Genomic DNA, 27,601 nt, shown 5'->3' with positions numbered 1-27,601 from the left:
AAAAAAGAATGTGGAAATTTTGACAGCTGAAAAAAGGTTTTACCATTTCCATGGCTTGTGCAAACAGTATGGGCAGTTTATTAAAAATCTACCAAGGGGAAATTTTTGGAGTGTCTGATGCATAATTTATAGCCTGAGCCTCTGAAGGATGGATTGTAAAAAAGCCAATGCTGATCAAAGGAATTGTTAATATGCCACGGAAGTTATTTGGAGGTTTGACACATGCTGAGTTTTTAAACTAATCTCTTTGAGTAAGTTCCTTGAATACCGTTCAGTGCATTCAGTGAATGCAGCTCTCATAGAAAAAAAGTTTATTTGGGGTTCAGAAATGAAATTACTGAACAACAATGAGAAAAAGTTATCTGAACACTCAAATATGGCCACATTAATCTCAGGTGGGCAGGATTGTACAATGTGAAGTCTCCATCTTTTAACCAGTCAGGTCAACTCACACTTTCAAAACGGAAAAGCTAAATACATTGTCTGGAGAAGGCAGATAACAAAGATGGGATGTTCACAAGATGGAAAGGAGAAAATGATTCAACATGATGAGAAGAAGTATAGGGCCAGGAGGAATGGGAGGGCATAAGAAGGAGGTGGCATAAAAGAGGAACGGACAACGGCAATGTACATCTCAGCTGAGATCCAGCAAATCAGCCTCCACGTGCTGATCGAGAAGACACCGAAGTGATTTGGACCTGAAGCTTTGGTGAGTGCTCCAGACTTTTTTTTTGTGCTTATTGCTTCTCTCACAATGACTGAATTTGAGACCAGGGTCATCAATACCATCCCTCAGTGGTCAGATTTCATCACTTAGCTCTGGTCTTGAAATCCCATCATACCAATGCCATAAAAACATTAGTGCAAAGCAGACAAACAAATTGGGCTATTAATATTACTGTGGCACATATTATAGCTGTACTGAGAGGTTGCAATTATGATCAAGATTCATTGTGCTGGATATTTTGCAGCCAAATGGTTATTATATGAATCAGTCCCTGTCCTAAAGAAATTATGGCATATAGACACAAGTAGACAAGTCAGACATATGGCAAGAGAAAGGAAATATTATTTTTGTTCCACTTCATCAATATGGAACTGAGGTATGTTAAGTGGTTAGTCTGAAGTCATGCTTGTGAAGCAGAAGAGCTAGAGAACAGACCTGAACCTTTGTCCAGTGTCAGGACACAACAAATTAAGAAAATCAGTGGCTTGGATCTCCTCTGAATGGCAAAGAGTGCTCACCAGATTCTTACACCAACTGCTTGCCCCAAACTCCTCCTGCCTTCTTGACAAAAATACTGCTAAAACATGGTCATGCCAGAAAAAAAGTCTGAAATAGATTGTGCTCATGCCTAGCACGAGGCCAATACACTTGAAGGTGCTAGGCTGGCCTGGGGGCACTCACCACTGTTGCTCCGTTTCCTGTTGATGTCAAGAGTGCCTCCAGAGCTATCAGCTTCTTCAGGAACTTCTGCCAGGTCGGAAGTCTGTGGATACAGAAAGAGAAAACAACATAGGATAAGTCAGAAAGTGATGAAAAGAAATAAAACTACACAAGAGCCTTCAGGGGAATGCAGCAATTAGGTGCTTTCAGAGAAGAGCAGAGAGCAGTGAGAGCCCAGAAAGACCTCCAGACCAAGTTCCCAGTCCAGAGTGCAAAAGATTTCTGCAGAGTAAAGTGAAGTGAAAGTTAAGGAGAAAGAGGACTACGCTAAACAATGTGGTCATCTGTACAAAATAGGAGGAGGAAGGAGCTGGGGGAATGTACAGATGCTGCAGGTATCTAGATAGTTGTCTAATGAATTCATTGACCGTTAGTTGAAACCATTGACTATTAATTTATTAACCCTGAATAAAATAACTCAGTAAAATAACTCCAACTTAAGTGTGAATTTAATTCCTTTAATATGCTGTGAAAAAAGGAGCTAGAGTGTGAAGGAGCTGGTGAAGTCAGTCTTGAAATGTCTGCTCTCAATTTCTTTTTAAATAGTCATCTGTCTGGTATAGCAAAGACAAACGAAACTCAAGTAATTTTGTTATGATTACTATTATTTCTTATTTGTACCATATTAATGCCAGCCATGATTAGGGACCCATTGTTTTAGAGGTCTAGGAAAACATGGGATGACATAATCCCACTCCTCAGAAGTACACTCTGCATACAACACCGGATTCCTCTGTCGAGTAGTTGGCTTCTCCTTGTATAGCCCGACAGGAACCAGGAGCTACTGCAAACAAGTCTGTCCAAACCTGACCTTAATGAGCTTCAATTTCTGAACTGTTCACCCATGACTTTTTTGGTTGAAGCATCTTTTAGAATCTTAAAAAGAAATTTTCAAATCCAAGAGTCAGATGATTTTCACAGTCCAAAAAACTGTAAGTCCTTGTATACGGCTAAGCTTTATTTATTTGTTTTTAACAAGATTTTAAGACATATTGAAGTATTTAACTTAATTATTCCATGACACTCTAGAATTACACTGTGCACACAGCTCTACTCACTGCTTTGCAGCTTTTTGCCTGCATTGTGGGAAGAAAAACTAGATCAGGAATATTCACCATTGTTGTTCAAGGAGAACAAAATCTGGATTGTTTCACAGTTCTCTATACATTTTTTTTCCTTTTTCTAACTTTGACAACAAAGTGTTTTTTTTTTTTTGGAAAGCACTTTGAAAATTAAATATCTTAAATTAAATATGGACAGTTGGCAGTAAGTAGATTTATGCCACAGAAATATTGTGATTATTTAATTTCCCTTGCTATTATCACAGCCTTCTATTTTATTGTTCTGTTATATATTGTTAGACTATGCCTTCTGGACCAGGTGATGCTTGTCTTGCATCTTGCATAAATGGGTTATTCCTGTATGAGAAGGCATTGCAATAGAAATACTAGCAAGGAGAGAGGGTAAAGCAGACCTTGGGATTCCGAGCTGATAGGTGGTGAGGAAAGAAAAGATTGACTTGGTTGAAACAGTAGGTCACAGCTATTTTTCAGCTATTTACTATGGCATGATCCTCAGCTCCATAAACTAGCTTCATAACTGCTGATTAGCTAAGTACTTTGCTGTGTATTATTGTGTATGGAAGTGCAATGACCATCTCTTCAGCACAGCCTGATCCAAAACCACCTGAAGTAACCTCAGTTACCTTTAATAACTTTTCTGTCAGGAGATGTATGACAAATAGTCTAACAGAAATGACAGACTTACAAAACTGTGAGCTGATCCATCAAACACTAACAAGAACTGATATCACATTTACATCACCTCAAGTGACTCTCTGCATAAATGTAGGTTGCAGAAGCACAGTTCAAGGGAAGCAGTAGCTAGTAAATCTGGAACATATGGCCGTTTTCTTGTATGGGAGATGCAGTATCCAGGCTGAAAATCACAGTGGGTGCATCCACCCTGCTCAGTCGTGTTAAAAATACCTTGGCTGGTTCAGAGTAAGATGGTATCTCTATATGGTGCACAGACCCGAGCTATAATACTGGAAGCTGCGTGGCTGTAGGTGCAGAGCATGGCTCCTGAGCTAATTGCCTTTGCTTTTAATTAGCTTGGCATCACATGCAACAGAAGTAGCTACACTGCTCCCACCCAGAGCTAACTCTTTAATAGCTTGGGTGCTGCCTGAGAGGTGTGGTAGGATCCCAGATGTCACCATGTTACTGGTGTCCCTGGTTTGGTCCTGATGGCAGATCCCAGAAGCACCCTCTGTCTCCCTGGGCTGGGGCAGGCCCCCGCCGAAGAGACACAGTGCTGCTCTGTGTCAGCTCCCTGCTCTGGCCACCAGTCAGATCCTGCTCCTGTGTCACACATCATGGTTATCAAGCTCCGTGGCCCCATTATTTGGATCAGGGTTGTGCCTGGTTTTTATCCTTGTCTCAACGCACAAGCTTGCACTGGCAGAAATTATAGTTTCTCATATCTGTTCATTCAGTCCTCTAATGTTTTCTCTTTTCCATACACTGACAAGTGTCACATTCTCTCTCAGTCTGCGTACCCTGGAGAAATTCCCATAATGAAACAGCATTCCTTATTCTACACCCACACCCCACCTAGTTGTGATCAGCTCTCTAGGGCAAGCTGACACAGCGCTCACGATTTCTACGCCTGAATAGTCATTCATAATTCAACATAATGCTTTATTGATTCAGAAAGCAATAATTACATTTGTAGAACTTCTGTTTCAAAGTAAATTAAATAATTGAAAGAACAAACTGTAATCACTATGTGACAGGTGCGAGAGTCACTTTGAATTTTAAAAAAAAAGAACAAAAATTACCCCGCTCTTTTTAAGGCAAAAAATAAGACTAGATGAAGGACATGTCCTGTAATAACTCCCTTGCAGATTTTGCTTGGTCCTTGTTTGAATTTGTATGTCTTCTTTCCATCTGAGACAAATTAACATCTGTTTAGAGACCACCTGTACCATCTGAGGCTATACTTCAGCAATGTCAAAGAATATACATTTTAAGTGCCAGTGAACCTTTGTACTTAACATAGATAGATTTTAGCCCAAGCTTAAACATATTTGCTCTGAGGCCTGGAAACGAAGCGCCATCGCATCTCTGTGTCTGGAATGAATTTAATTCTGAGAGGAGTAGTGGAGCAGGAACTACCACTCGGAGAGACTGTCAGATAACCTTGGTCTGATTTTCAGAAATGACAATCAGCCTTTGTTTCCAGTGGATTCAGTTCTGATTTTATTTGTTTGAATGATGTCTTGGAAAAAGAGGCTCAAACATAGGCTTAGATGCCTGTTCATGTGAGTGGGAGGGTATGAGATGTTCCCTCAACCTCGTGAATGAGCTGCTGACAGCATGGGTCCCAATAGCATTGAAATACTGATCTCCTTACACAAATAGTCAAGCAGCACTGTTCACAGAATCACAGAATAGTTGAGGTTGGAAGGGACCTCTGGAGATCATCTATTCCCCCTCCTTCCCCCCCGACTCAAGCAGGGTCACCTACAGCACATTGCACAGGATTGCGTCCAGGTGGGTTTTGAATAGCTCCAGTTGTTGAACTAGGTATGGATTTGGCAAGGGCAAGTTTAAGAGAGAGTCTCTCTTCCCTTATGCTCCTCTTTCATATCCTGCCATGTCTTGAAGAGGGTGAATTTCATGACAAAAGACAGTGAATGACAGGGACTGAGGCAAAGGTGAGGATACATCAAACTGAGCACACAAACCCTCGCGTTGGAGTTTTGAGGTGAGAAGCCCACATCTCCAATGTGTCCCTCACTAGCCTATGCTGGGCAAGAATGCAGGTATGAGTTCATCGCCCTGTTGCAGTAGCAACAACTTCATTTTGGCTGGGCTTGAATAGTGGAGATGACTGTACTTGCAGATTTAGGCTCTGAGGACTCCAACCCATCCTTAACGCTAGTGTGTAGGGTTAAATGTCCACTGTTAACAGCAGGATGTGTCCATTCTGGCTGCAAGGCTTTTGTTCAGAACAAAAGGTGTAAGTGTTGCTTTAGAATTACATATTTTACAGCTAAATATCTATGTTCCACTTTTACACAGATATTTAACATCAAAAATAACATACAATTTTCAAATCTAATAAAAGAAGATTATTCTACTACTTACTCTGAATTTTTCTTTTTCTCGAGAGATACTTAAAACCTGAGCTTACAAGAATAAAGTGTTTGCTGGTCCCATTTTGTGAGCTGGGAATGAGATATTTCTTTTTGTTTGAGAGCTTAAAATACAAATTTTGTGAACTTTGATATGAACTCCTGTGAATGGATATGTGCCACTCCTCCACGAAAAAAAAAAAAAAAAAAAAAAAAAAGGCAGGAGGACATGAGATACTTACAGAGTTCCTGTTAGGAGAATCAGATCCACTTCCAGAGCTGCTCTTCTTGGTTTTCTGAGCTAAGGAAGTCCCAAAGCGGAGAGTTTCGTAGACAGGGTCAACCTTATTGCCACAGGCTGCAACAAAAGGAGCAAAACACACATCAACACATCAAAAACATTCCCTGTTATGTTCCTACTGCACTTGGAGAAACATATCTTTAGCAACTCTTTGGGATGTATGTTGAGAAATACAAGTTGAGAGGTTATCCTGAGAAAAAGTACTTAATAAACTTAAAGGAAATAGCTTTTGCTAGTGACTTTTTTGCTGTCTCTCTGCTCCCATAAAAGTCACCCTTCCTTCACGCAGGCTCTTCAGGTCTCCATCCTTGCCTCATCTCTCCTCATCTGCAGTCCTCCTTCCTTAATCACTATTTATGGAGCCTACACCAACTTTAATTTGTGTTTAATGCCTGTTCCTACCATTCACCTCTTGGATCACTCTGAGCACTGGATGCTTGGAGGTAAATATCTGCATTGTGCCTGGGCTTCGCTGCGGTGTGGGTGGGCCATCACCTTTATGCCATCTACCTTCTCAGTGCTGTTACTCAGCTAATTCTGGGTAAACAGGGTGTTCTGGATCTTCCTAGAGAGGCACCAACATCACTGCCATTGGGATATGTGGGATCTGGAGGCAGATGCGAGAAAACACCTGTTTGGGGGAATGCACTTCAGACTCCTTAACTCAATCTGAGTGTAGCCAGAAATGCCTCCATCCCCACTGATATATTCATTTCTGCCTCCCACTCTACTTAGCTGGCCCTGACATCATCCCCCATTGCAGCTAAATGGGCATCTTTGATTGGCATGAATACATCTGGTTTAAACCCTCTTAAATATACTGTGTTATTAGACCGCAGCTTTCTCTGGGGTACAAGATAGTAGCCCCTTAGAATACAGTGAGTTTGTAACATTGTACAGAAAGCAGGGAATTTTGGCCAAAGTACTGAGAAAATACATTTTGAATCCTGAGCACAGCAAAACACACTTCATTTTCAGCCAGAGTCTGCTCAAAAAGTTTTGATTTTTTGATGAAAAGGACAGATGTTTTTCAGAAACAGAATCTTAGATGAATCCCACATAATTGACTTTTTTTTTTCAATTTCAGAAAAAAAAAGTTGACTAAGCTGACTCAGTGTTCACAGACATGTCATTTTAAACTGACTGTTTAGTTTCGGCTTTCATTTTTGCACTGCCAGGCTGTGCACTGGTCAGATTGCCTTGAGGGAAGGATTTTTTCCAAAAAGAACTCAACATTTCCATTACAAAATTTTTCTTTACAGGAATTTGGTAAAGCAGTGAAAAAAAAAATCTGCTCTTTTAGATACTTGAACAGTGTGTAGAAATGCTCAACACGGAAAAAAAAAAAAAAAAAAAGGAAAGTGAGAAGTGTGGGTGGAAAAGGATAGGAAGCTAACAAAGTCCTACAAGGGACCTCAGACCAATGGCTTGAATAGTCACCTGCTGTTTTAATATCACTATCTCTCATCTGGTTCTTCCCGGCTCAAACCTTTAGCTCAGTATGCCAGTTTACTCCATTTTTTACTCCTACCTTGAGCTCAGGTCATTATTATTATAAACACAGGCATTGCTAACAGGTTATTTGCACGGTGCTTTGAATGAGACGCACGATAAACACACCCGCTCCTCTTCCAGCTTTGTATCTTTGAAGCGGTCCTTTTCTGGGCTGGCAGAAGGACATCCAGTCACCGAAAGGAGCTGGAAGGCTGCTGCGGGCAAATGCCACGGCGGGGAGTCTGCCGCTGCTGTTGCATGGCACCGCCAAAGGGAGACTGAAGGGAAAAGCAACCAAAACCTACCAATAGGCATCACTTCTTTGATGCAGCCAAACTGTTCGTGAATGAGTAGTGGCGAGCTGTAGTACCGTCGAAATCCCTTCGGCTGGAGGGAGAGAAAGCGGAAACACGTGAAGTGCGGCGCTGCCATCATTTAGCCACAGAAATAACCTTGGCTTTTTGGCCCGTGGCAGAACAGAAGCTATTTCTCGCGGTAAAGCCTGGTGAGGCTGGTAAGCTACCTGCTGTTGTTGAATCACTGTGGAGTGTGGAGAGCAGGGATTCATCTGTTTTTTTCTGCTGGAAAAAAACTAATTTTCTATACTTATCTGGGAGGAGAAGCAGGGGGGTCATTTTCAAGCCCTCTGTTACTTTTGCCTGGCACAATTGCATAGCTAGTTAGCTGCAGCAGAAGGGCTGAATCACTGGAGTTTCTAGAAAGCTCCACGTAATGTAATACGATAACGTAAGAATATATGAAGAGTGAAGGTGCACTGGTTTGCATTTGCAGACCATGCACCTATCCTTTCCCCACCCTAACTGCAAATCCCCATGCTCCCATGGATCCGTGTGTGAAACCCCAGAAACATAGAGGCTTTCTATAGATTTTTCTAAAGTCTGCTGCTTACTGACCGCAGCTTCCACTGGTTTTTGGTCTTGCAAGTTCAAAAGACTCCCCAGATCATCATCATGTCCCCTAAATGCCAATTTACAGAGAAATGCACTGGAGCAACTTAAGCAATGACATTAAGGAATAACACAGTATGGTGAATCTAGATGTCTTATGCCACTCTAAAAACTGTTCTTAAAAGATTAAATATTTTCTGTTACTTCTTGATTTATTACCTCAACTGGCAAATGCCTCAGTCAAAGGTGAGCATTCAACATGATGGTGCTAACACATAAATCTTCAGCAATGCCCTTTAAGCTATTAGGGTTTCATGAACGTCCCCTCCATTTTCTAATAATCATCCACTGCACAGGCTGTGAGAACCATTAGCCACTGGAAAAGCCTCACGAGGATATGCTTATTAGTAGTACCCTTCATCCAGAATGTATTATAAAATCATATGGAACTAATTCTATTATGAGTGAGCAGCAGTATGGATTGAGAAGAAATGAGAGGTTGGATAAATTCAGTTTTTGGAGGAATAAATCCTAGATTCCCTAGCCATGGTTGTCCCAAACAAATTCGGACACAACATGAGCCCATAAAACTCCCCTGACATTGCTGGGCTTCTTCCTGCTGTAAATTTTTCCTCATCTTTTCTGCTTTTGTAAATTAGTGACCACAAGAGCTGGGACTGGAATCAAGCATCGTGTGAAACAATTCATCTGATTTTGTATTTGGCTTGTCCCAGACCTGCAGTGAGCTCATTCAGCTCTTTATAGACTGATTTCCCATTCCAGAATGCCTCACACTAGGTCTATGATGAAGGTTTAAATGCATAAAGTTTGCCTCAGGTGTATAACCAACAATAGGATTTCCCAAATACACTTGGAAAAAAAGATCTTTCCAGAGAGATGGATTTTTTAGTTCTTTTGAAGTGAATGTCTGCTTTTGTCATCATTGCTATTGGCTATTTCTTTTTAACTCAGATTTGTCTTAGGTACCTTCATTTGGCATGTACTTGTAACAAAATGGAGAACATCTGAAAAGTGAATATTTGCAACCAGTTTTCATATTCTATACCGCCATTTTCCCAAATTTTTCTCCAAAGGAAACTAAAGAATCATATTTCTATAAAAAGAGCCAGCAAGCTGGGTTAGACTAATCTCAGATGTAGTGTTCTGCCTTTGCCAACACAACAATTTGATGCTCAGAAGGTGACGCAGGTGCTAAGGAGTTGTTTTAGGGGGGCAAGTCTCCTCCTAACCCCTCCTGCTGAAAAAATGCTTTAAACCCTGCTCTGTGTCTCCATGAAACATGCTTTGTTTTCTCATTAAACTGAACTGCATTTTTTTTTAACAGTGGAAAAAACAGTAATATATAATTTGAAGGATTTTTCATTTGTTAAACTCCACTGAAATAGGGTCACTAATTTATAGCATCATCTGTAGATATTTGCACTACAGAGACTACAGCAAGCATAGTTTAAAGCACAGAAATTAATTCTGATATTTAGTTAAATTTAAATTACGTGACCTTGTAGTCACATCCATAAAGCAGAACCGATTTATGTTGTAGCATGCTGTTCAGGTTCCTAAGTACTAGTAATTGCCCAAATTTATAATAAACCACCACCTGGCATTACTTTTCCCACCAAAGTGACATGGTCTGGGTTCAGTTTTGTTAATGCACCAGCTAAATACGGGCCAGAAGGTGATGCAGAGAAAGCGAGTGGCTCGGGGGCGGGCTGGTGTGCCAGGCCGCCCGGTCTGCCCTGAGCTGCTCACTTACCAGCTTGCCCATGCAGCGCTGCTGTCCAATACTGTCGGCGCACTTGTGGTGGATGCTCATCTTGCAAGCCTTGCAGCGCAGCCCATGCTTCGCGGTTGTCCCTGTGAAATGCACGGATTTAATTAGGTAAAATCAATAGTTTCCATGCATTTAATGAATGACCTGAAAGACCCGATGGGGGAGGTCAGTTGCAGCAGGGTAAATATTGACAATGGCTTTTATCTTGCCTGCTTTGTTTTATATACATACATACACGCACACATTTTCTTTTCAGCCTCTCTATTTTAGGCACTTCCCCCCCAGGCCCTATCCTAGGCCAATGCTACCTTTGGATATATGCTGGATTAGTCTCTGTTGGGTCACACTCCTACCAGTGCTGCCTCTGCCTCATGAGCATCAGCTCACCGGGTCAAAGCCGGCTATGCATTTCGAGGGGGTCTGAGTTGAGAGCGGCACAGGGTCTGCAGGAGGAGCCTCCAGCACTGGGGCTGCCCTGGGCAGGCAGCCCATCCGTGCACCACTGGTTTTGGTGGCACCAGTGGCATGTGAGTGGGCTGGCCGGCCAGGCCTGGCTCCTCTTGGAGGCTCCTGCGCTTTCCCATGGCAGGTCCTCCACCCCGGTGTGGGGGCGGCAGGAAGGGCTCCGTGTGCCTGGTGAGTATCTGGTATCTCCCGGAGCAGGGCGGCGAGGATGCCCTGGGCCTGAAGAAGACCTCTCCCACTCAGACGGCAGTAGCTCTGCGTTATCTTCAGCATAGATCTCCTCTTAAATGACCAAGCGCGTGTCTCTGCTTCCAGGCAGGAGCAGTCACTCTTATTCATGCACCCCATAAGACTTCCTGAACTACACAGTAGCATTTAGGCTGCAGCAACTTCCCCGCCTCCCCCACAAGACTGTAAAAGTGGAATGAGTAAACAACATGCTAGTTCATTATCATCTACTATGAGAATGAGTAAGGAACTAGGTAGGAAAAAAAATCTCTTGACATTTTAAACTGGCCCTCATTAGTCAGACACGATAGGAATATTAGTCAGAAGAGTCCTACGTCTGAAAGCGTTCATGTAGCTGTTGGTTATTTGAGTAGTCACGGCCATGTACACACTGCTGATTTAATTTGATGAGCTGCTACTTTTGAAAGAAGCACTTCAGGGAAGGGGGCATCAAGTTGGTGACAAAATATGAGCACTGACAGTGCTGTTTTGGGGGGGAAGAGGACCCTGAAGCAGCAGCTTTCAAAGCGAGCAGCATCCTGAGGTGGCCCCGTGGGCTGGGGTACAGGCATTTCACTTCTGCCCCCCGTAAGGTGAGATAACAGTGTCTTCTGCTGCAACCGATGGGAGTGAATGGGGCTGGACCGGACATTAGTCAGGGGAAAGTTTCATTCAGCACAAGCCGTCAATGCCTGGCAAAGAGGCCACGCTCTGCTATTTGACGGCTGACTGGAGAAGCTGAAGAGGCAGCTAATCCAGACACATTACGTCTCCGGCACTGAAGAGCCCTTCTCTTCTGGAGCGCTCCTTTCCCATCTCCCCTGAGTTGTGGGGCGCATCGCCCGATGGGTCACCAGTCTGCCCCGAGCGCTGCCCGTGTGGCCGAGCTGGTGCACAGAGGCTTGCACATCGCCACCTGGGTACCCGCAGGCATCTGCCCCCATCCCTGGCATCGTTTCTCCTAGTAAACAGAGGATATGCTAGAAAAATACATCCCTGTTTTTCTTTTTCTTTGCTGTGCAGTTGCAGTTGGCTTAGTGTGTTGTGAGCATGAGGATTTTTCCAGTTATATATTGGTCCTTTCCAATAACTTACACTCAAACCAATATTGACTTCTGTGGTGTGTGCTTATATTACTGAGGATGAAACACTGAATCATCCTTCTTGGTGGTCAGTGACCAATACTGAAAGCAATGAGAAAACAGGATGTTGTTCACATTATTTTATAGTGTGGAATGAGAAAGGAAAATGGCATAACATTGTGCCTACACAACGCATATTTAATGTCACTGTTTATACTGGGTCTGATCCTCGTCTCAATTCCACTAGTCTATGCTGGCATAAATCCTACTTGCTTTATCAGTCAGTTCCCCAGTCCTCTTTGCTATCTATTCCAGCCATTTTAATTTGGCATTACATGCCAGATATTGATATTTACATGTTATAAAGATATGATCACAAAAGATACTCACTGGTTGATGTAACTGCACATCCAAATGAGGTGCAAAATGAATGCAAAGTAGCTACTTTCAGTAAACAAAACCCAGCTCTTTCAGAATAGACATCTGTGATCATACAAAAGTGAGCTACAATCAACTTAAGAAAATAATTTACAGAAGAGCAACATTTTATATTTCATTTATATTTCTATTGCTGAATACCATTAGTTACTTATGAGCACATAAGTAGCAGCTTTAAAGACAGGAAAAGTAATTCAGTCACGCACATGAGTCTACAAGACGTCTTTACAAATCAAAATGAAATTGCCTTTAACTACCCAAAGCTTCAATCTCTAATTCATTGCCGTTTCTAACTACTTAGTTTACCGTGTGACCAGGCAGCCTAGATATAATTTGCATGCGTCTCCCTGCTTCCCTTTGTGGAATAACCAAAAGGCTTAAAGAAGAGTTTATTCTGTATTGACACTTAACTACCATACCCCCCAAGCTCTGAAAAAGGCATTTCTGCAGAATGTACGTTCTTTTTCCCCCAGGATAACTCTTTCTTTTCCAATTTCTGATCTCCATCATCTTAAATCAAACCTGCTCAGGAAATCACAGCTAAGCACTTCAAAACTGTGTGCCAGAGTTTAGACAACTACACATTGGTAATGTCTGCCCAAAATGTCCCTGAAATTCAAAGATGAGACGCAGCCACAGCTCACACTATGAGAAAGACCAGAGCCACATTCGTTCCAGGCATGTAATGCCATGACCAAGGCTTGATCTATTGTGCTGGTTTTTGCCCTCACATGTAAGCAAGCTTGTTGGCGTTGCAGTTGCCTGAATGGGGCTGATTTTGAAAGGCATCTCTGTAGCATGAAATGAGGAGAAAAAAAAAACAGAACATGGACCTTTCTTACACACAGATCTTTCATATAAACCATAAAGCTCCATGACTGCGGCGACGGGGGGGGGGGGGGGGGGGCGCAAAGCTATGCTAATATGACAGAAATATTTCATTATGTCTAAAGCAGTTGCACAGAATATAGGAATATTAGGAACATAGCATATAGAAATATCATTTGCAAATAAATTTCCCTAGAGAGCATGGGAAAGCTGGGAATTCATTGTGAGTATACATTAAATAACAGTAAATAAATGTTATTGATAACCAAAAGTATAAATACTAATAATAATGCTGATGCTAATAATAATAATGACACATGGGGCAGACTAGCTGAGGGGAATTTGGATAGTTTCCCTTATCTCCTATAGGGCACCAGGACGTGTTTGAAGTTGAAAGTCTCTCTGCTCTGTGCTTATTCCCTCCGGGTTAATCTTTCTGCAGAGCGAAGGATGGATCAGGGGAAAAAACAGGGCGAGAGTGGCGACGGCTGCTGCAGTATCCGGAGGCGGCGGCGGTGCTGCAGGACCAGGGAAGTCTGGAATGATGAAACGCTGCCCGCGCGGACTCCTGGTGAACGCGCTCCTCTGATTGCCTGCAGGCCTGGTCATCGCTCTCTCTTTGCTTCCTGCCTCCTAAATAGCTGACAGTCTGATTGCAGGCTACCATTTATTCCCATTAGCAGATATGCCTCTAAGTCAACCTTAAAGCACAGCTGGAAGCAACCAGCATAAAGCACTCACTGAAATGTCTTTACCTACCAGAAGCATGCCAGTCACTTCAATTTACGGTGCATCAGAAATAGAGGAACAAAAGGTTTAGCAACAAAACTAAACTTTGAGCACACTAACTACTTTTTGCTCTGGTTTTCTTTCAAAGGAGGAGACGATTAACAGCTTTGGCAGCATTTTTATTATCACCTTGAGAAAGTAAGCATTTCCCCCTCTCCTCCCTCTTCCCGAAAGACCCTTATAAAGGTTACTGAATCAAATTGTTAAGGGTTGCGCGTGCCAGAATGAAGGTCCCATTTGGATTGCAAGCGGGTGATGTGACCGCTGCTGTTTTTACGCTAGGCACGCTTCTTCATTCAGCGACCAGGGCGGACAGCGTTCAATGAACGGGCAGCTCTATTCACTGCCGCTTTTTTAGCTTCACCATTCAGCGTGCGTCCTCATGCATCACCTCCCAAGCATCGGGTTAGTCCCTTTCCTAATGCAGGGTGATTAATAGCCTCACGGGCTTTCCTACGGGCCCGCTGTCATGGTCTCTTTAGGCCTCGCGACACGAGCTCGTTTGACAGAGCTTGCATGGCGCAGCTCCCAGGTGAGGGAGTAATGGGCAAAACTGTCACGGGTGTCACTGCCAGTGACAATTTGGCCCCAAAGCTGGTGTCTAGGCTGTAAAAATTACGAGCTGCCAATACTGGAGTTTTAGAATGAAAAACACTACACACATTTTGCTGACTTGTAATGTCCATTAACGTACCTGTCAATTTAGTCATGAAATTCATGTACGTATAAAAACACACACATACATGCATGTGCACATGTGTGCTCTGCATCGTATCTGTTAACGTACCTAACGATTTTCTCACTATGGGTAAAGTCTGCTATTCTTTTGTAAATAAAAAAAAAAAGTAAAACTGCAAAACAAACAATCCTATTTAATGTGAGAGTTTCACTGTCAACAAATGAGGGAATTTCACATCAGGATACCCAAGCAGCTCTTAAATAAACTTGCAAATGAGGTTCTGCTGCTGTCATTTTCTTCAGGTACCAGCTAACGCGTTCAGACATCTGGCACTGGAAGGTCACAATGTTTTGAAAAACAGGTCATGTTTAATAATACCTTGCCAGAAATACTCTATGACTGGGTCAGCTCCCACCTGAATATCTAAACTAGGGCTTGATCTTTCAGAAATTTCACAGAAAATTGATTCTTAAACTGTTCTGATGATCTGACCGTAGATTCGACAGGAGCACGCACTGCACCACTTTTGTATATCTAGATCTTTTTAGGAGGAACCCAGATGGGAACAAGACATCTGAATATAGGCGAATGGGAAGCTTAGCAGGAAGAAAGAGACAAAGGAGACAGAAAAGGGCAAAATTTGATTCCAGGTCTTAATATCTGTCTCTCTCATAAAAGTAACTTGGAAGCTATTTTATATTTCAGGAAAATTACATTTATCCCAAAGAATGTAAATGAGAATTAGGTTTGTCGCATGCTTGCAAAAAGAACCTTTATCATCTTCTTGGCCAGCATGATTATGGCCATGACATGGTAGGCTGGTTCTTTATGCTTGTTGTTTCAAGATCAAAGTAAGATTGATAGCCAGTGAAGGAGAAGGACTTTTACAGCCTGGAGAAATTTGAAAAGAAAATGCAAATATTGGTAACAACATGACATTACGCTGACTGCATGAAGATAACTATATTGGGCACTCATGTTGAAGAAAAGAAAAAGGGGTAAAAAAAATCTGGATACATGGGAAATTTGCATCTGTAGCAGTAAGAGAGAGGGAGTAAGAGGAAGGGAGCGACGCAGATCAACTGCCACCTCAGCTAATCCAGCTGTGACCCAACCTCTATTTTTTGTAGTTCCAGTCGAGAGTAACATGCCAGTTAGAAATTGTTTTGATTTAAAGCTTTGATAAATAAATACATTTAAAATTACATATTTTCCATAGAACTTCAACTTCTGCTGTGGGAGGTTGATAAAAATAATGAATGCCTTGCTCCTTTCTCCTCAAGCACATTTGGAATTGTCACCAGAAAGCTGTCTCTGTGCCAGAATTTATGGGAAATGGAGACTTTTAAGAAAGCTGGGCTACTACTGTAGCTGTGAGTGATTTAGGATGTCACCTTAGAAGGAGAACAAGAAGTCCCTCAAATGGGACTGGCTTCTCTATATCCAGCTTTTAGCCTTTGCCCAATCTCTCCCCCATAGTCCTCACATTTTTTAATTAATTCTTTTTACTTAAAAGCTCTGATGCTGAACACATGAAGACTATTTTTAAAAATTCCTCAATGGCTACTTCCTGTCTGCGGCTGGCTGCTACCGGATAAATGCTCTCCCTCCTTCTCCCTCGGTTGTGCTCAGAGTGCGGGAGCTGGAGCCAAATCAGAAAATGGTATTTTCTATGCAAGACATCCATCCCTTTAAAAAATTAAAGAAAACATGAACCAGATTTCCCCAAATCATGAGGTTAGTAATATGAAGTGATTTTATCCTTAATCTTGTTCTCACTATAAAAGCTTCCTTTGAAATGCTCAGCTGGTATTACTACACCTGTAGCAGCACCAAATACCACCATATGGTGCTACTGAAATTGCCTCAAGCTCTCGTTTCACCACTCTTGCAGCCCCCAATTTGCTGCTCTTGTCTAGCTTTGTGGTGTTAATTCTGCCCTCCTGCAGGCTCCTTCTTGCACAGCCTTTTCCCCAACCTATCTCCTGGGGCCTTGTCTGCAGGGTAAACTGGGATCTCCTTTTCTCTCCCTTCCTCCACCTTCAGCGTCTCTCCCTCTCATGAACCTACCCCTTCATCTGCCCCAAACCCGGCACCCTCTCGCTTTGTTTTCCTAGCCGATGCTGCGATCAGCAGCCTCAAATTGATTTAGTAATTTTCATTCTTTTAGTTGGTATTTTTTTTATAGCTAAAGCAGCTAATTCAAAATGTGCAGAGTTGTGGGGAGGTTGAAGTCCTAACCCCTTGGGTGAGGGGACACAGATATAGTCAACAACGTATAGAAGCTAACACCCAAGGAGGAACCACTACGTTCGGGCCCACCGCACTGGTCCTGGACCCAACACATCAGTTGGTCGGAGTGAGTGACCCGTTCCCCCGGGTCCATCCTGTGTCAGTCTAACCTGAATGGGGGTGGTGGTGAGAAGCTTTGATTTGTATGTTTGCATTTTATAGAATAGGACTTGATATCCATCCGCTACACTTCTCCTGCCAAATTGATAAATTTTGGATTATATGTCACTGGTGTGGTTCTGTTCAAGTGGCCATTCCACCCCATCTTCTTGTGACAATAATCCAATGTTGAAATAGCAAGAAAAGTTGCCATGTATGTAGGCAGGCTAGAAAACAGTGCATAAAATTAGAACTGACTTCCTAGTGACATAGTTTTCTTTAGAAACAGAATGCTGAGCAGAAACTGAGGCATTAATAGGTAGGTTTTTCTTCAAGGTTTGTTCCAGAGAAGAAAAATATCCCTGTTAAAATAAGGTCCTTTCTAACATCATGATTTTAAATCATATATATATCAGCAAGAGAAAATGCCTTTATTCCTGTTGCAGATCAGCTTTATAACTCCTTTACAAAGACTTTACAGTGCTCCCAACCTTTTTATTCTGTGGTTCAGTAACAGTGAAACTTACTTAAAAAGACAAATAGGTTTTTCCTGTCTTTTTGCCCCAAAGTGATTCTCATTCTTAACGCTTAGCGATCAGAAGAGGGTGAAACTCACTGCCCCCTACTCAAAAAATCAGCCACAAGATTTTGTAATGCACTTTTTAAATATTCAGCAGCTTTGCTATAAATGTCTGTCCCTGAAAGGAAATATCCACCTCCATATATCTTAAAATATCATCTTGTGTTTTTGATCATCTAAATGTTAGTTAAGATGCAGGAAGACCGTTATAAATAAATTATGAGCTAAATGTATTATTGAAAGAAAAAAAAAATCCAGTCCTCCAAAAAACAAACACAATAAACCATGTCTAATGTTCTTTGCTCTAAACAAACTGATGCTGATATGTCAATAACAGATACTACTCTAGACAATTGTTGGCACTACTGAACCTGTGTTTGTGAGTCTTTGTACTGTGTGTTTTGCCTAGATGGCAAATATGAAGCTTAAAGAAGATAGACATGAACTTGGCCGTGGGGGCTGAGGCTGATTTTCTCCTGTGTTGAGGAGGGTCCTAGAACTGCATAGACAAGAGGATATGGAAAAATTAATTCTGGCTTGGTGTCCCACAAAAGGACAAGCAGTTATCAGTGGCTAGTCTTGGTCTGAATAATACTAGCATATATGATGTGTTTAGTAACTCTTCTTGAGACTAAGATGAGGAAAGTCATATTTCAAATCAGGTCTTTACATTTGCAACCACAAGTTACTTGCACCTGTGTTCTTATACGTGTTGAAATGAAGAACCATTCAGAGCTGTACAGCTTGTTCCTTTCTGTGTGTTGTGACACTTTGAAAAAACAGCTGAACTTTTTAGGGCAACTTATCTACGCAGAACCTGTGATCTTTTAAGGGCCTTGCATCATTATAGAGGAGTTGGAAAGCAGAAAACCAATATCCAAACAAAGATTAAGCTGCAAAACAAAGAGCAGGGCTCTGGCCTTGCTGAAATGCAGTAAAAGAGTTACAGAACAGAAGAACAGCCTGCCCTCACTTGTTGCAGTGAAAGATTTTATATCCTCTCTGCTCTGCTAAAGGCTTTTAACATTGCTTGTGGCTTGTGGAGCTCCATTATCAATGGGCTTGAAATGAGAGGCTCTAAATGTGCCAGAAGACTAAAACAAGCTAACTATAAAAGGTTGTTTAGTTTAAAAAAACCTGATATGTAAACAGCCAATTGCTCTCTGGCCTTCTGCCGTTTCGAACTCGCTGAGTTTTTTGGCTCTTCTCAACTGGCACAAACGCTCCCCCATCAAAGCAGCTTCTCGGCTGGGTACCTGGTCTTCGTTAGCGCAGACAGACTGGCAGTGCTTGCAGCACTGGAAAAAGAAAAGCTGCCCCTAACTTACCGTCACCGCTACTCCCCTCCCTTCGTTTTGTGCCTCTCGCACAGTAGCTGATGATTGAGCTGAGGAGTGGAGTGGCAGAGGATAACCACCCATATCTACGCCAAACACTTAGCACGCAGTCACACGCAGGCTTCCGCTCTGAAGCCAGCTCTGCTCTTTGATACACATGTAGCTGGGAAGGACTTCATCAAAAGTTGCGGGTGCCAGTGACAGCATGGTTTGGTCTGAATGGAGAAGACTCAGGTTATCACAGCAGGGGAAACGGCAGCCTCTGAAATACCAGGTTTGTGGGATCTGTTTTCAGGGAAGGTACTCCTACAGTTAGTTATAGTATTTTGCTTCTGCAAAATTAAGGTGTTTTGACTTCTTTTCCATAGCCAACCTGAAATCAGAAATGGAAATACTAAATGGGGAAAGAGGTTCAAATGAAAACTTTCAGCCTAGGTGCAACAATTGAAGATCCATGAGAAAAGGGAGATGTGTGGAGCTGAATGCCAGGAAATGCCCAGGGACCATGGCTGGTGACACCAGAGACTGGTGACTGGGAGGAGCAGCACAGCACAAACTGTTGTGACTTTCTGCCCAGCATTCCCAGACTAGTGGAAATGTGGTCGGACCTAGGGAATGTAGGGGCAGTGTGTGGGGCAGTGAGCAAGTGAGTGTATGAGATAATCAAGTAGGGTAAGAGCTCTAATCTCACTGCTTCTTAAATAAAACCCAGTGTCCAGATCACTGTGGGTTAGCATTCACTATGTCTCAACTGTGACAGGAGCTCAGAATCATTTCTGATTTTTTTTTTTTCGTTAGGAAATAGCCTGAATTTCCTAGATGGGGCATTTTAAAAGAGTATCTGTGAGAAAGGCACCCAAATCCTATCAAAGTCCCACCAAAGTGTTGAACTCTCTACTGCTCCTCAGAAAAATCTCTATTTCAGCTAACAAAGAATTTGATGTCCCGGGAGAAAACCACTGCACATTTCAGTCTGCCAGAGCGTTTCATCAGCTCGTTACAGAAAACAACAATTGTTCATCAGAGGTTGTTGCTCATCTGCTGCTCTTCAAGAGGAATCATCCTGTATCTGCTCTTCTCCTGACATTTGAGATGCGTCATATTCAGTGGTTGTTTGTCCCATCCGGAGCTGAATAACGGAAAATGGACATCCACCCTCAGCTGGGTTGAGGGATAGCATCATAGCAAAATCTGCCAGGCATCTTGGTATAACCTCTCTTTTTTTACTAGCTCTAACAAATCCTGCACAGCAAACAACTTCACACCGTGTAGCTGTGAGCATATGAGCAGATGAATCCCTGGTGATGCCAATATTCTGCGTGTGTGCTCAAATGGGAAGGTAAAGTGGTACCAGTTACACAACTCCCTGTGCTGCAGAAAAGATGTATGCCAGCACAGAATCTCTTCCAGGTGTTTCACGTGTCACTGATCTAGGGCTATGAGTGACCTCTAAGCTACTGAGAGATGTGGCTAGAAAAATGGGCAATATTTACAGTGTAAATACAAGTTTCCTTATCAATATGACCAACCCTCATCTGGTGAGATCTTCCTAGGCATTTACTCTACAGCCTCTCTTCTGTCATTGCCAAGGAAGTCAGTTGGGGAAATATTGGCCATGGCTTCCCAGTTCACACTGACTCAGGGGTTATCTGAGCTGTATCCCATTTACTGTCTAGGTGGGGAAGGTCAAGCAGTGGGGATGAGAACACAGCAATCTTTTCTTTTTCTTCCATCTCTTCTATTAAGCAGTAATATTAAGCATTCTAGTGGTCTAAACAAAATATTTCAAGGTCTTGGTTAGGATACTGCCTGCATGTTATAGAGGAAATTGTAATGTAATCACAGTTTCCAAACACATAGCATGTCTTCAGAATTTGAAACCGGGAAAGGGATCAGTGTGAGTGGAGCATCCTTCAGCATATAAGGTAAACTTACGTCAGAGGAAAAAAGTTACAGACTGTGTATAGCTGGCAACCTAGACTTTACCTAGTTTAGCACTGATTGCTGAACTCGCATCTACTTGCATTCATATTATAAAAGCAGAAAGAGGCCAGCAGAGGTGATAAGTCTCAGCATGCAATCTCTAGATGAGCCACAGGGACATTGTTCACTTCTGCAAGTGACAAGCAACTGTGGACAGTCATTTAACTTTATATGATGTCAATGTTCTATTTTCTCACAGAAGTATTTCTACTAATTGCATCATTTTACACCTTCTACAACTTGTAGTAAGGTGAAACTCCTAATAATTTTCTCTCCAGATGACACCTTCATCAGCTATCTGGCAATACAATTATCCACATAACAGTAGTACCCTGGTAGATAAAAACTCCATGTAGAAAAATATTTTTATTAGAAGGTCAGTTTCAAAAAAGATATATTTAATTTGCTAGTCTAGATAAAATAAATATATTTGCTATATTTAATTTGCTAGTCTATATTTAATTTGCTAGTCTAGAAACATCGAATGACCCATTTGAGCTTGAAAAAGAGTACTTTATAGAACATAAAAAGTATTGCATTCTCCTTCATTCCAGATTTTCAAAAAAGTTTAAGATTACCATTATGTTCTTCTCTAGGGCTGGTTTTAGGAGAAATTGCCACTACTGAGTGGTCATGGGAACCACAAAAGTACCTAAGATAAACATTAATTCAGCAACGGTGGAGTTTTTCAATGTCATTTTTCATCAAAATTGACTTATCTAACATGACTTCAAAATACTCATTGTAGATGCACTGTAAAATTTTATTGTTTTACTTTTAGTTAAGCAGCAAATGTCGGTCAACATCTTTAAAGTCTTTTTTTCACTGGAGAGCAACTGCAATTTAATATTAATCACAATTTCCCGAAATTTAGAGAGAGTTTGAACAAAGTTATCTAGTAACAAATGTGAAACATGCTTGATGTTTTTTAAGGACAAATTAGAATTTAAAATATATTTCCACCCTCTTTTCTCAGCTAAGCAGTTCCTGATTATCCAATTTACTGATAACATTCTCATCTCAGAGGAGGAAGCCCTCCCAGAGGATAAACAAACTAAATATACTTGCTTTTCAATAATTGCTTTAAAGTATGTTTAGCTCCTTATTACCAAAGAAAAATAATAATTTCATGTGGGGATAATTTGTGGCCCTCTTTAGATTATTTACAAATGTAGGGCTGCATGAATTGGATATTGCTAGTCATGGATAGAAAAAACAGGAGAGGTACCAATGAAGCAAATTTATATTATACATAGTGTGTGTATTTCTACCTATCCTCCTATCCGTTCATCCACATTTTATGTATTATACTGTGCAAACTATCCAGTTCCTGGGAAGTTTATACAGAGTCCAGATGATATTGTCTATTCCTGATTAGTGCCTAACACTAGACTTAACTGCAACTGTATAGTTTGATTAATGTACTGCCTAACTTCATACCTCAAGAAGGCTCTTGCTTAGCTCTTGTAAAGCTCCTGTTACAAAGCTCCTCTCAATAGTGGGAAGTTCTATGCTTATTAACTCATTATATATAAGGGAGTTATTAACTCCAGAAAGAAACTCTAGGAGGAGTCAGGCTCAACTTCAAGCTAATATGTATGTTAAAATTATTATTTTGCATCAATTTTCCACAGATACATGTTAAAAAAAAAAAAAAGTTTACATTTGCCCTAAGCTCTTGCACAACAGATCAGAAGAGGCTGAAGTAATTCTCACTCACATTGATTCTCAGACGTGCCAGAAGATTCAGGTGCCCAGATCCATTCAGAGTCAGGTAGAATGAGAACTTAAATCTCCTTCGCAAGTGCATTTACTGGGGGGAAGAGCCAGGGTCTTTAGGCCATTTAATAATGTATAGGATGGCACCTGGTAGCAGTCACTGACAAAGCTATGAAACTGTCCCTTTCCCTCACAATCAAAACGAAACAAGGCTGGATTCAGTTGCTTTTGAGAACTTATTTCCAAATGGAAGTCCGTTGTCTTCTTGCATTAATAATATGTAATATTCATAGACATAGACACACTATATTACACTGTAGTACCGTACCAACTGGGAAACAGATCTGGGAAGGCTCGACTATGACACTCATGGAGTAGGCACCAGCTGTCCTCCGCAAGCTGCTCCAGAGGGATCTCCTCCACTGGTGGCCTTCCTGTTCTCTACAGGAGACAACTCCCTTGTTGTTGTGGTGGCAATCCAGGTATTTTTCCCTCTGGAGCTGAGAGATGTCATAGGGACTGGGAGGAGGAGAGGGCAGGGATGAGCACTGATTGAGTAACAGTGTTCATTATTTTTTCCTTCAGCCTGCAAGAAAATTCTGGGCAAATAAAATTGGATTCATTTTTGAAGAGCTCTGGGGAGACCTCCAAACTTCCATAGTCCCGGGAACAGCTTCAGTTACAGCTACGCTGCCCAGCAGGACTTCTACCCTGTGTAGATGTCAGGCAATGGTGACCAGCCCGTGACTGTTTCTTGCATCCTTGTCTACCTGAAGCAAGTGAAATAAATGTAGGCTCTGGATTAAAAAAGAGTGTTTATTTACTTACTTGCTTAATGCAATGAGGAAGCAAGCTTAAAAATGTCAAGAATACTCTTTATGAGGGAGACAACCAGACCGGAGACAGAATGTACTGATGTCATAGTTTCTGTGAAGTTTGTTATATTTAATAAACAACCTCATAAATTACAGTTATATAAACAGTCCCTCCAATTATGGAGTTTTCCATTACTTGTTGGTTGCAATCACTGATAGCCTGGGAGAAGAGGTACAGATGTAGCGACATGTGAAAATGAGGGACCGTAACTCCAGTTCGGATTTCTTTCTTTCATTCTAGCATTGGAAAAGCTAGGCCTGTTTATCCACTTTGAGCCTAGCTTTATGGTGAATGCTACACTGCAACTTCGGGGGTGAAAATAGCTGAAAGTTCTAACAGCCACAGCAGCATAATATGGCCAAACAGTTAAATAAAGACTATATATGTATATATATGTATAAAATAAATACAAAGTGTTTCTAAAAGATGTGGTTGTAGAGACATATTTGTGATGTTTTGAATTGGTTGGTTGAAACTCCTAAATTACTGCTAAATTGCTGAAAATAAAGTGGTAGGAATGAATCAATACTCAAGAGCTAGCAGAGTTTCACCTCTTAAGTGCTGCTGACTAGTAGATTGGAAGTCAGCTGTGCTAGGGCATGATTACTGGTTTTACTTCTTTTTCTTTTTGCTTACTTTCCACAAGTTTCCCTGTCTGCAGCCTAGTTAGTTCTCTGAGAGAGGATACTAGAGTGCTGGGGCTGCAAAAGTCTGGAGACTATATCCCAGCCAAAAGCTTAATTGCCCTAAGACTAACTGTAAAAACATTTACCTCAGGTACACAGGCCACATTGTCCAATTCATCTTTTAAATTAAATTCAGTATCTACACTGCCATGGAAAACCATGACAACATGCAATTTTTGAAAGGTGAACAAACATCTATTCGAGGATAGATTACTTATATGCAATGTTTTAATGAAAAATATGTGCATTTTGTCTCTGCATTGATTTGTAGTCCTGCTGCTGCTGATAGTCTAAATATTACAAAATATCCAAAGATTGCACAGTGATGGAATGAACCAAAAGGACCTACTTTGGACTATTACTGGTCATTGCAGACCACAATTCTGTCTGGTCTTTCTGAAAGTTAATTGCATTATAGCATGCTTTTTGAGGCAAAGATACCCCAATGTATATCTCAGTAAAACAGGTGCATGTCAGAATTTAGGTTAAGCATGGAATGAAACCTTTCAATATACTTTACATGTATATATACACATGTAATATGTATACACACACACACACACACAGAGAGAGAGGGAGAGAAATATACAATGATGTTGTTAAAACTGAGTGGCTATTTCCTTAAAACACTCTGAAGGACTGACTTCCAAGCCAGCTATTTATAAAACCAAAGTGGCTTACTTTTTGCTACACTACTTATATTTGACTTAGACAGGAATATATTAATTGCATGTAATATGCTTGGAATGTGTGGAAAATAAAATTTTTTCCACATGAGTCAGTACAGGAAATGAACTGCAAATGAGTAAAATGTTGAGAAGAAGTCTACAGATGGAGATTTTTTAAAAATACACAATGTTTTTCCAAGAGTAGAGTACTGACATCATGTTTTCTTCAAGAGTAAAGTACCACAGAGATGACTGATGACACATCAGAGACTAAGACCAAGAACCAGCTTCTGATTGGCATACTTTAAGCCTCTAATCTGATGCAACATTAATTTAACAGTTTCTATCTTTACAGGCATCAGATAGTTTTGTCTCCCCTTATTGGACATTGCCGAAGTTTTTACTGCATTCTTGCTAAAACACACAACATTGTAGTCAATACATGCCTCTGAGCTTCATTTTCTTTTTTCACAGTGATGTAAAGCAAACACTTCAGCTTCTTCTAAATGAATGATATTTTGGCAAATTCCACTAGATTCCTTGCACTGGCTAAATACTAAAGGAGTAATAAATAATAGCAGAAATAACAACAAATCAAGTGGTTTCTAAAATTCGTATTGTGAGAGGGTATTCATGGGTGAACTACACGAGGATGTCCTTGTATTTAGGAAAATACGTAACAAACCATGGAGCTGAATCTTCAGTCCCAAACTGATGAACACTTGAAGATCATAATGGCAGAAGAGAATTCTCTTCTTGAATTCCCTAGAACCTAAAATAATAGTTGATTTGGGAGGAAATTGCTCTTCTATGGCAAATTATCCTTTTGTTTAGTCCTTTCGTTTAGAGGTGGAACTTCTGCCCCAGTGTAGTACAGTTTATAGGAACACTTGAACTCATGTCTTTAATGTGAGGCTTAGAACACACCATTAATACCTTATTTCAGAGCAAAGAGACAGAACTTCTTTTGAATATACTTCAGTGTATTCTGAGATGCATGTAAAGCTTTTGAATGAGTAAGTTTGCATTATACTGATCCTAGTAAACATCCTCCTTTGAAAGCTGAGACCAATTACACATATTTGACCTTTATCTTATGACTGTGCTTCTGTCAAATGAACAAACAGGCGCACGTGCTGCATCTCAAAGGCAAAATTTGGCTTATAGTCCCTAATGATCAAGGAGAGATGATGCACATATTTTCTGTAGGAAGATAATGTTTCATGCTCCTTTGCTGTAATTTTGCTGTCAGTGAAAAGAGCAGCACAGGGAGCCTGCTGCCTGTGCTCGAAGCGGCCTGCTCACTCTGAAGCTACAAAACCACTCTGGCACACGAGCAAGATCGAAGCTCATACTGCAAGCTTGTGTTGTGCACTGCTCATCATGCTGTACCGCTACTCAGTTCACAGATCAAACAGCCATTTAAGGTGATCCTGGAACCCTCCTTGGTGGCAAAACTGCAGCCATCTAAAGTCAAGCTGGGATTTTCCTGGACTCTTTCCCCTAGTCTTCAAAACATATAACCAGCCTTTGCCTTTACTCTCACCAATAAAGAATTTAAAGCCATAGACTCATTAATCTCAGCTGTCGCTGTCAGTAAAACATGCAAATAGAGGGAACAAATGGTGCTCCGTGTTGCAGGGATATATTCAGAATCACTAGAGAAAAATGAATAATTTCAAGATGTCTTTGGGAGTAGGACTGACACAATTTCCTGAAAAGCTGCTTGTTTTGCTTCAACATCCCCATGACCAGCAGTTGCACAACTTACGTGGATTAACTGAGCTGCAAACAGTAACATCTAGCTCTCCCATGCTGTTTAAAATACAATACAGTGAAACCAGGCATGACGGTGGTAAGGATCAAAGAGAGAGGATTATTAGAATATGGCAGACTCTTGTCTACGAGAATCAGGGCCTCTAGATTTAAAGGCATTATAAGGTAAAACTCTTAACAGCTTTTCTGTGATATCTCCAAGAGAAGCTCTGCTGGAGGAGGTGAGAGCAATTCAGCTGATTCAGCCTGCTGCCTGACAAAATAAGTTGCATTATCTTCTACTCAGCAAACATGAAAGGCTTCTCTCTCTAACAAAAGGGCTAAAATGCAGAACAGAAAAGGGAAATCCTCAGAGGAGAGAAGAGGAAAAAGTTCAGAAGGCAGGTGGGGTCACAGCTGATGTTTTGAAGCTTACAGCTATGCTTCAGGACTCCCCTATCTCAGGCAGGACACAAAGCCTAGCAAAGGCAAAAGTGCATGTGTGTTTACGAAGTGGAGTAGCTCTGTGCAAAGTTTGCTGCCAGTACTAATCTGTCTTGAGCAGCACTGTTTTGGAACAGTATTGCTGAGTCGTGTAGATTTGTGATCATGTTAATCTCCATACAACTGCAATGAAAAGCTTCCCAGAAATGTGAAGCATTTATATTTGCAGTATATATTTGTGAAACTAAGCTTTGATAGCACATTCATCCACATGAGAGGAGGAGACAAGTTCTGGATCTGCTTCCATACAAAGAAGCTATTGCAACTAATTACCTATCTTCCAGACTTCCTCTCAATCTCTGAACTATAAACTTCCCTGATATTAATGCTTTATTCATTCCTCCTCTGACTTTTTCTACCCCTTAAAGTAGAAGGAATCATAAAACATTGGAGAATAACACTGAAAATCTGTGGTCAGAACTCATCTCTGAATTCAGTAGAACAGCAATGCTGTGAGGATGAAATCAGGCCTCATATTTTTAATACCTCAATTTATGGACGCATTTATGA

General features: G+C 41.2%; 1 protein-coding gene across 2 annotated transcripts in view; it reads right to left on the bottom strand.

Annotated features, from left to right (window-relative positions):
- The window catches only part of STAC (SH3 and cysteine rich domain), a 74,514-nt gene that overhangs the window by 21,168 nt on the left and 25,745 nt on the right, over positions 1-27,601 (bottom strand). For both annotated transcript variants that reach the window (XM_062567892.1, XM_062567893.1), the window contains exons 3-6: positions 10,066-10,166; positions 7,689-7,770; positions 5,831-5,946; positions 1,409-1,490 (exon numbers count right to left, since the gene is read on the bottom strand). In XM_062567892.1, coding sequence (XP_062423876.1) covers positions 1,409-1,490; positions 5,831-5,946; positions 7,689-7,770; positions 10,066-10,166 — 381 coding nt within the window. The remainder of the gene's footprint in view (positions 1-1,408; positions 1,491-5,830; positions 5,947-7,688; positions 7,771-10,065; positions 10,167-27,601) is intronic.

The sequence above is a fragment of the Rhea pennata genome, chromosome 2 (genome assembly GCF_028389875.1).
Source record: "Rhea pennata isolate bPtePen1 chromosome 2, bPtePen1.pri, whole genome shotgun sequence".
Classification (NCBI taxonomy): Eukaryota; Metazoa; Chordata; class Aves; order Rheiformes; family Rheidae; genus Rhea; species Rhea pennata.
Note: the sequence above shows the minus strand (reverse complement) of the source record. Positions and strands in the feature narration are given on the sequence as shown.